The following is a 10,657-nucleotide window of genomic DNA, read 5'->3' as shown; positions in this document are numbered from 1 at the left end:
AGAATACATCGCAACGGTACAAGGTACCATCGCAACAACGAAACTTAAACGGCAAAGAAAAAAATGCGTTAAACCTGCTGCTTTCGCCGCAGCCCGCCACAGCTACAAAAATATGTTAAATGCTCATATTGAAATAAAACAGCACAACATTCTGTTACCGTACTATCGTTTGTGACAGTGCCTGCTGAATTAGCCCCAGAAAAGTAACTTTTCAATGACTCTTTGTGGCATCTCATAATGTACCAGGACGTTCCTCTTATCGGTTAAGTAAAAAGCATCCTTGTAAGTGTGAGGGTACAAGTAGCACCTTTGAACCCTGGGCAGTCGCCATGGATTGTTACACCATGGGTCTCGGGGAACACTGGTCTTGATCACACACCAAACTAACAAGTGGGTCCACGTCCCACCTCATGGGCAACAACCTCGACTGGTTGGCTAAAACTTGTTAGAAATCCTGCTGCCTGCAGGAAATACTTTTTAAGTAAAGGCTCGGCCCATCGCCAATAACTGTGGTTAGCGTCAGGAAGGGCATCCGGCTGGAAAATCTATGCTCCAAAATATTATTTAAATGCAGCAAAAGCTAAAAATGGCCCCTAGTCCCCAGCAGCCCTTAGATGGGCAAGGGGTGCGAAGAATCTCTGGGTTCCGAGTAAAAACATTGAAAAAAGATTATGGTGTTAGAATCGGATGCTGGAATGTGGGCAGTTTGTGTGGTAAAGGAACTGAAATATGTGAAGAACTAAGAAAAAGAAGGGTGGGTATATGTTGCCTAGAGGAAGTAGGATGGAGGGGACAGTCAGCGCGGTTTTTAGGTGCCAATGGGAGGAGATATAAGTTATGGTAGTCAGGAAATAACACAGGAATCGGTGGTGTTGGTTTCTTGGTAAAAGAGGAATTATGTGAGAAAGTAATAGAAGTTAGAAGAAGGAGTGACAGAGTGATGACAACGGTACTTGCTTTTGAAGAGGAGGTAGTGAGGCTAATCTGTGCATATGCACCTCAAAGTGGTAGGGTTTACTTAGAAAAGGAAAGTTTTTATGATGTTTTGGCAGAGGAATGGGATTTACGGAGTTCAAAAGAGTTGGTGTTTGGATTAGGAGATTTTAATAGACAAGTTGGAAAACAAGCAAATGGGTTCGAGGGCATTCATGGAGCAGAGGATTATAAATATAGCGAACTATTACAGATTTTAAAAAACGCAATTGACAAATACGCTCCACTGAAAAAAATGTCAAGGAAAATGTGCAAGTTAAAAAGGAAGCCGTGGATTACCAGTGGGTTGTTTACTTCAATTAAAAATAAGCAAAAAATGTAGGCTACCAATCGCACTACCTGAAAGGGAATCAAACAGACAGGCTAGAGTACAAAAAATACGCAAATAAGCTCACTAAATTGAAATACATTTCCAAGCAAAATTATATACATTCGGAAATTGAACTGAACAAATCTTCCCCACGTAAAGTTTGGGAAGTCATTAACTCACTGCTGCCAAATAAACAAAAATCAAAGCAAACAATCAATTCCATTAATATTGATGGAGTGTCATCAAACAAACCCATCGAAATGGCGAACCAATTCAATAAATTCTTCTGCAACGTTGGAAAAGAGATCTCTGACAGCGTTTCGCTTGCCAACGATAACAACTTCACATCCTACCTTACAAACCACGTTCCTTCTTCTATTTTTCTTGAACCAACGACTGGCGATGAGGTACTCAAAGAAATCCGAGCTTTAAAACCCAACAAAGCAACTGGCTACGATGACATTTCAGCATATTTCATACAGATCGCCTCCGTGATTATTGCCCTGCCCTTCTCAAATCTTATTAACTATTCCTTTCAGTTCGGTATTTTCCCTGATACATTTAAACTTGCCAAAGTTGTACCCGTCTTCAAATCTGGAGACAAACTTGAGGTAAATAATTATAGACCTATCTCCCTTTTATCGTCTTTCGAAAAAATTTTGGAAAAGCTCATATATAAAAGGGTCTCTTCCTTTCTAGACAAACATTCTGTCCTTGCTCCTACGCAATTTGGATTTCGGTCTGGCTCCTCTACTTCATATGCCGCTACTGATATTATTAGTGCCACCTATGAACACGTAAAAAGCAACCTGTACACAGGTTTGGTTCTCTTGGATCTCAAAAAAGCCTTTGACACGGTATACCATCCCACTCTACTATACAAACTCAACCACTATGGAATCCGAGGTACAGCAAACGAATTATTCTCCTCCTACCTAAAAGACAGAATGCAGTATGTCGCGATTAATGAACAGGAATCTGAACAGAGATGCATAACACACGGTGTACCCCAGGGTTCAACGCTGGGTCCATTACTGTTTTTATTGTACGTAAACGACTTACCAAACTGCACGTCTTCTGTTTCAAGACTTTTCGCAGACGATACCTGCCTGGTAATTAACGCTCCTAATCCAACCTACTTAGAAAAGGAAATATCGTCTGAATTACTTAACATCAAGAACTGGATTAATGCCAATAAATTAGTTATCAATCCTTCCAAATCAAATGTCATTGTAATCCCTCCTAAAAAATGCAGCTACCCAGAAGATATCAATGTACTTTATAATTGTGTTCAGATCGAACAAGTTAAGTTTGCCAAATACCTTGGCATTATTTTTGACAATGGTCTAAATTTTGAACCTCATATTAATATGCTCCACAAGAAACTTTCTATATCTGTAGGAATTTTGTCGAAACTCAAATACATTCTTCCAAACAAAACATTATTACAATTATACTACGCACTGGTACATTCTCATATCGTATATGGGATAACGATTTGGGGTTCATGCTGCAAGACACAAATGAACAAGCTTAGCACCTTACAAAATAAGGCTGTCAGAATAGTAGCAGGTGGCAGGTGGTCTGATCATGTCACACCTTTCTATAAGAAACTTAACATACTCAAGCTTAAAGATTTGTACGAACACGAAATTGCTAAATTCATGTTTAAATTTGATACGGATGTATTGCCTCCGCCTTTCGCACACTACTTTGAAAAAACCAAACTCATGTATAATGCACGTCTTACTAGATGTTACTGCCAATTTTCTTAAGTTAAGCCCTCTGCGTTCATTTGTGACTCGTTTGTTAATATTTGGATTTTTTCTCTTTTGCCGACCACTGTACTAAAAAAGCCACCTGTTTTTGTTTCTCTTTTATATTGTTTGGCCTCTTTCGCATCTGCGTTTTGGCACCTGTGGTCTGTTTTCGTTAAATCAGTAACTTATTAGTCGACGATACAACGTCAGTTTTCATTGAATTATACAACCATTATGACCTATTCGTTTTTCAATAATTGTCAATCCTTGAGAAAGGGAATTCGTAAATTGTACTGTAAATCGATTTGTTTCATTCTACAAAATTGCTTTTCTCTGGACGGTCGCAAATTAAGAAATCTCAAAGTTACCTGTGTTTAAAAGATTGTCTAAAAATGCACATTAAAAGAACACGTGAAAACCAATTCAAATTCATGTGTCGTGTTGTTGGAAGCAATCTAGACAGAAGAAACTGACCAGGCAGTTCAATAGAGCAAAGGTCAACGACAAACAAAATACGTCACTGTAACGTAGCAATCAAATAGACAAAGCGGACGTTACATTTCAGTTTTTAGACATTTCAATCAAGAAAGTCGTCGTTGTTGACAGTGAGCGAAGTTGAATGTCAAGAAAATGGCAACAAATTCTGTAAAGGAGACAGACGTGGCAGATAAATCAAATACCGAAGAATCAACAAATCCAGAACCCCAAACATCAAAGGTGACAACAAGATCACAATCAAAAATGCTCTACCAAGCAGAAAATGGCAGTCTGCACCCAAGCGACAGCACCAGCAAAGTTTCCAGCAAAAGCCGCTCCTCAACAATGAGCGCTAAAGTTAAGAAGGCGGTAATATTAGCTCGATTGGAATCACAAAAAAGGATTTGCGAGTTGGAACAAGAGCAAGCGAAAGCAAGAGCAGAATTTGAAACAATGGTCCTAAAACAAAGTCAGCTACGCGAAGAACAAGAAAGAAAATTCCTACAACAAGTCCAGGAAGCTAAACTAAAGGCAGAGCTCCAAGAGACAATTGCCCAACTTTCGGAAGAAGAAGATGCTGGTGAGCGCTATAAAATATCTAAAGACAATGTTGATATAAACGGACAATTTCAATCGAATTTAGCAACTAATGTAAACAATAATGCTGTGTCTCCTATGTTATCCAATTTAACGTTGAGTGACGTAGAAACCAGCAGGTCTGACATCTACAAACCTATTGTTGTTTCAAACAAAATTAATCCTGCACAAGCAGTAGCAAATAAATCGTTTGCGAGACATGAGCCGAGTACGTCGTATGCCCAGGCCCCTGTACTAAATCAAATAAACAATAATCAATCAGTAAACTCGAAACAAATTCCAAATATTACTATCAATCCGTCCCCACTGTTGTCTGTAGAAACCCCAGTCTTTGATGGAAATTCTGCTGAATACTGTGGTTTTATAGACGCATTTGATACGTTAATTGATTGTAATTTCACAGAGCCTAAACGTAAACTTTTTTATCTGTTGCAATACACCAAAGGCTCTGCGCACACTTTGGTAAAAGGGTGTCAATACATGCTTCCCCATGAAGGTTACACAAAAGCAAGAGCTTTGCTACAACAAACCTTCGGTCAAAAATTTCAAATAGCTCGCGCATGTGTTGATTCCGTCATAAACGGACCATCTCTTCAAAATTCTAACAAGGATTCTCTAATCAAGTTCTCTTCGGAACTTACTTCCTGCATATGTACTTTGTCTGGCATGAATTACTTGCAGAAAATGGACAACATGGATACCATAACAAAAATAATAAGACGCTTGCCAAGTGGCTGGTATTCTGGCTGGTTACGCGAAGTTGACGTAATTTTGCATGAAAGAAATCAAGAAATAAGCCTTTCAGATCTCTCACGATACGTCTCGCGCAAAACGAGAGAAACGACCAATTTGGCATGCGATATTCTAAAATCTACTAAAAAACAATTCGATGATTCCAAATCCAAACGTAGGAGCAGCGTAACCTTTGCAACGCAAATAAAATCGTCGAACCATGAAAGGACATGCCATCTGTGCAGAGATAAACATTTTCTCAATCAATGCAAACAATTTCGAATGATGAATATTGACCAAAGGCTTAAATTTGTAATCGACAACAAACTCTGCAAGTGCTGTTTAAATGCTGGTCACTGGGCATATCAATGTAAAAGGAAAGACCCTTGCATGAAACCAGGATGCACTGAACGCCACACGACTCTCTTGCATCCCCCAGATGCAACACAAATCACCACAAATATCACACCCAAAGACACAACAACTCAAAAAATTAATCAACCTACACAAGCAATACGCAATGGGCTTGTCAACACACGAACAAATTCTCGCAGTCTGCTTCCTATAATCCCAGTAAAGGTTCGCCTGCAAGGAAGTAATCAAACTATCACTACACAAGCGTTTTTGGACAGTGGAAGTACAACATCTTTCATAACAAATGATTTGATAGAAAAGTTGCAAATTGCCGACTGTCAAGAAACTAATATTTGTACCATCACGCTAAACAACACTGGCAAACGTAACAAGGTAAAGGTGGTCACAAATGTCGAAATGTCAGATTTTGACGAAAACAAATACATTTCTCTAAGCTCTCTTTACTCCACTTTTCAAATTCCTGTTTCAAATACAGATATTCCTACCCTAGAAGACACTAAACACTTTCCAGAATTTGCAAACATCTCGATTCCCGATGTTGACGCAGAGGTAGGACTTCTTATCGGCAATGACAATCCGTACGTTCTCCAACCACAAGAAGTAATACAAGCAAAAGGTGGCTATTATGCCATCAAAACGGCCGTTGGCTGGCTAGTGAATTGTCCTAACAGCAAACAGGATCAAAGTAAAACTAAAAATTTCTTTACCAAAACTTCTACCCATCCAATGTGCGACATGTGCTTTGACGCTGTTGACTCAATTGTTAACTGTAAACCCGAATTATCTGTTCAACAAGCTCAATTCATGAAATCTGTTAACTCTAGTATCAAACTTTTGGAAGACTCGCACTACCAAACTCGACTTACACCAATGAAGGCAATGACGATTCCTCGATTGGAGTTATCAGCTGCTACAATCTCAATTAGCTCTGAAAAAATACTACAAAGAGAGTTAAAGGTACCTTATCTTAATAAAGAGTCAATTTTTTGGACCGACAGCACAACTGTCTTGCGCTATCTCAACAACTCAAACAAAGCGTTTCATACCTTCGTCTCAAATCGAGTTCAACAGATTAAAGATGCTTCAACAATTTCCCAATGGAGATACGTTCCCACTAAATGTAATCCTGCTGATCATGCTTCAAGGGGTCTCTCAATTCCAAACTTTCTTCAATGCAATCAATGGAAAAACGGCCCTGAATTTCTATGGAAACCACAATCTCAATGGCCTAAGCAACCAAAATTTCTCGAAGTCGTGGACAATGACCCAGAAATTAAACAACCAAAGCAAACGTGTTTTGCAACCCAAAGCGAATCCCACTTTCTGGAAGATCTTTTGGGTAAGTATTCTTCTTGGTACAAGCTGAAAAGAATCGTTGCTTGGCTTTTCCGTTGTAAGCATAAATTTCTGACTTTAAGACTGACTAACCTTGCAAATAAACAAAATGCCCCAGCACACAATCTTTGCTTGTCTCCAGATGAGCTCACAAAGGCACAAGACTTTATTTTTACCTTTGTTCAGTCAAAACACTTTGCCAACGAAATCAGCCAACTGAAAGCACAAAAGCCATTAAACAACTGCAGTAGCTTAATAAAATTCGACCCTTTCTTAGAAAACAATTTACTAAGAATTGGTGGCCGCATCAAAGCTGCACCTCTCAAACACGATGCAAAACATCAAATTATCCTTCCAAATCGCTCCCAAATAGTTCCTCTCATCATTCAAGAAACGCACGACACATTTGGTCACAGTGGCAGGGAACACGTCCTGTCTGCCCTGCGCGAAAATCTATGGATTATAAAAGCCAATTCAGCAGTCCGCAAGGTTTTATCCAAATGTGTTGATTGCCGCAAAAGAAGCGGAAAACTCAGCACACAAAAAATGGCTGATCTTCCTAAAAACAGATTGACACCAGACAAACCTCCATTCACCTATGTTGGTGTAGACTATTTTGGCCCATTTATTATTAAAAAGGGTAGAACAGAACATAAAAGATACGGTGTCATTTTTACTTGCCTTGTAATAAGAGCCGTACACATTGAAATCGCAAACTCTCTTGACACTTCATCTTTTATACTCGCTCTACGACGATTCATCGCAAGAAGAGGGCAAGTAGAAGAAATTAGATCTGACAATGGTTCAAACTTTGTTGGTGGTGAACGAGAAATGAGAGAAGCCATCAAATCATGGAACAACAGTCAAATCGAAGATGCTTTAACACAGAAAAGCATCAAGTGGATCTTTAACTCTCCAAGTGCATCCCATCATGGAGGTGTGTGGGAAAGACAAATCAGATCCATTAGGAAAATCTTATCAGCTATCTGTAAAGGCCAAACTTTAACAGATGAAACGCTGACTACCTTCATGTGTGAAGTAGAAAACATTATTAACAGTCGTCCACTTACAAAATCGTCAGACGATCCTAATGACATGGAGGCTCTCACACCGAACCATTTGCTTCTTCTAAAACAGCAAATAAACCTTCCTCCAGGCTCATTCACAAACAAAAAAGAGCTTTACTCTCGAAAACGCTGGAGACAAGTCCAATACATGGCCGACGTCTTTTGGACACGGTGGGTAAAAGAGTACTTACCTTTGCTCCAGCAAAAGCAAAGGTGGACCAAAAAATCTCCTAATCTGACTGTGGGGGACATAGTTTTAATCGCAGATAACACACCCCGAAACAATTGGCTCATGGGTCGCGTAATTCAAACGTTTCCCGACAAAAATGGCATTGTCCGTAGCGTTAGCGTTCAAACTAAACAGTCCTTGATTGTCAGACCAATTCAAAAGTTATGCTTGATCGTTCCTGCAAAACCAATGTAAATTTGTGCTGATTTTGTTTTCTCATGTTGTTTATACCTGTGTATTTGAACAAATGTACGAGGCCTTAAAGGGGAGGGAATGTTACTGCCAATTTTCTTAAGTTAAGCCCTCTGCGTTCATTTGTGACTCGTTTGTTAATATTTGGATTTTTTCTCTTTTGCCGACCACTGTACTAAAAAAGCCACCTGTTTTTGTTTCTCTTTTATATTGTTTGGCCTCTTTCGCATCTGCGTTTTGGCACCTGTGGTCTGTTTTCGTTAAATCAGTAACTTATTAGTCGACGATACAACGTCAGTTTTCATTGAATTATACAACCATTATGACCTATTCGTTTTTCAATAATTGTCAATCCTTGAGAAAGGGAATTCGTAAATTGTACTGTAAATCGATTTGTTTCATTCTACAAAATTGCTTTTCTCTGGACGGTCGCAAATTAAGAAATCTCAAAGTTACCTGTGTTTAAAAGATTGTCTAAAAATGCACATTAAAAGAACACGTGAAAACCAATTCAAATTCATGTGTCGTGTTGTTGGAAGCAATCTAGACAGAAGAAACTGACCAGGCAGTTCAATAGAGCAAAGGTCAACGACAAACAAAATACGTCACTGTAACGTAGCAATCAAATAGACAAAGCGGACGTTACACTAGACACTCTTCCAATGATTGTTATTTTGTCCCACGTTACGCCTCATCCCAACTCCAGCGCAGCATTAAATACGCCGGAGTGAAAGTCTGGAACTCCTTACCAACGAGCTTGCGTAAATTGTCATTTTATTCTTTTAAAAAACAACACAAATATTCACTCATCGCCAAATATTAGCACGATTAATTTTGTATTACCTTGCTACCGATAGACTACTAAATATATTTCTCTGTGACCATCTTCTAACACCTTGTCTCAATTTTCGTTATTGAATTATTCTTATCGCAATTTTAGAACTTCTATTAGAATCTGGGGTATCTGCTTGACTCGAAGACCCATGGTCTCTTCGCAGATTCCCGTTGCTGGAAATTCCTTTTTTATTGCTGTATTTATTGTATTATATTTACCTACAACGAAATAAAATCAATCAATCAATCAATCAATCATGATGGAGGGTATGGTTTTGGGGAGAGAAACATGGAAGGAAAAATGCTACTTGAATTTTGTGATAAAAGGAAACTTTGTATTGCCAACACATGGTTTAAAAAGAAAGAGAAATAGAAGGTGACTTACAGCTCAGGAGGACATGAGTCGGAAATTGATTTTATTGTGGTTGGGCAGGAACAGAGAAAGTACTTGAAGAATGTGAAAGTAATTCCGTGGGAGTTGCAGCATAGGCTAGTAGTAGGAGACTTAAATATGAAAAAAGTGAAGAAAATTGTGAAGAAAGAACGAGTTTTTGTGAGAAATGTGTGGAAACTGGAGGAAAAAGAAACAAGAATTAAGTTTGTGAAAAGAGCAAAAGAGCTGGTAAACGTGAGTGCGCAGAACTTGTGGGCTTCATTTCAGAAAGGTGTCCTAGCAGCATGTGATGAAGAATGTGGGAAAAAGAAAGTGAGGAGGGATCATGGAGACACATGGTGGTGGTATGAAGAGGTGAAGCATGCGATTTCACAGAAAAGAGATGCATACAACAAGCAGTGGCGCAAAAATGGGTCAGAAGAGAATAAAAAAAAGTATAAGAGTATGAAAAAGAAGGCAAAGAGGGTTGTTGCAAGAGCTATGAAGAATGGTGCTGATGAGGAACTTAATAAAATGGGGGAAAGCCAAAACAAAGTATTCAGACTCATAGAGCAAAAGAAAAAGGATGGGAAAGATATTGTAGGGGGAAGATGTATAAGGAGTGGAGATAGTGGTCACAGCGGTAAACCATAATCTCTTCGTGGGAAAATTGTAACATAAGATTCCCGAATCCGTTCGTCTGCATGTAATGACCGAAAAAGAAACACTCCTTCGAAACGTCTATTCAAAATTTGTATTTCTGTAAAATTAGCCACCTGGCTGTCGAAATTGGATGTAACGCCGTACACCACTAAAACTTGTCACTACAGAACAGATTACTTAGATAAAAGACAAAAAATTTGTCCAGCTAGCAAGCACGAAGCAAACAGTTAAATATGCGACTGACTTCCAACAAACAATTTTACGAATGACTAGAATAATTTGCGATATCTCAAATGCACGTAGACAGTAACTGTGACGCAATAATGAAAGACATTGTCACGCAATTCAAACCGTTGTTCAAAGGTAGTGATGCAATATTTCATCAGGTCTTACGACCGATGGTGCAATATTTGGACATTTTCTAGCAATTTCCATGACGTAAGATGCCAGCTAGGTTAAGTAGACCATAACGGTTTTTATATGACGTTTGATTTGGTGAAAATTGTCGGGAACATAGCGGCCCCTAGTTATGACAGTCTGACATGGCATAACTAAAAAAGAATTGACGACAATTGTGAGCCAATGAATAAAAACACACGATACACAAATTGTTTGAATCACTCACGTCTATGTTAACACGTAAATACAAAGGGCATGCAAAGAATGAACAACAATAAGAATAATACACGACGATACATGAAATTGGTACCATAGGTACAC

General features: G+C 38.8%; 1 protein-coding gene across 1 annotated transcript; it reads left to right on the top strand.

Moving 5' to 3' along the window:
• The first annotated feature begins 3,693 nt into the window (after positions 1-3,693).
• On the top strand, positions 3,694-8,070 carry LOC145778935 (uncharacterized). Its single transcript, XM_082590524.1, has one exon. It carries the CDS (start codon positions 3,694-3,696, stop codon positions 8,068-8,070), a length of 4,377 nt encoding a protein of 1,458 aa, XP_082446650.1.
• The last annotated feature ends 2,587 nt before the right edge of the window (positions 8,071-10,657 follow it).

This window comes from Aplidium turbinatum, chromosome 10 (assembly GCF_918807975.1).
Source record: "Aplidium turbinatum chromosome 10, kaAplTurb1.1, whole genome shotgun sequence".
Classification (NCBI taxonomy): domain Eukaryota; kingdom Metazoa; phylum Chordata; class Ascidiacea; order Aplousobranchia; family Polyclinidae; genus Aplidium; species Aplidium turbinatum.
This window is presented reverse-complemented; position numbering and strand designations above follow the sequence as displayed.

What these genes read in the sequence shown, in the direction of transcription:
- LOC145778935 (XM_082590524.1), top strand. Translation starts at nt 3,694, where the DNA reads ATGGCAACAAATTCTGTAAAGGAGACAGACGTGGCAGATAAATCAAAT.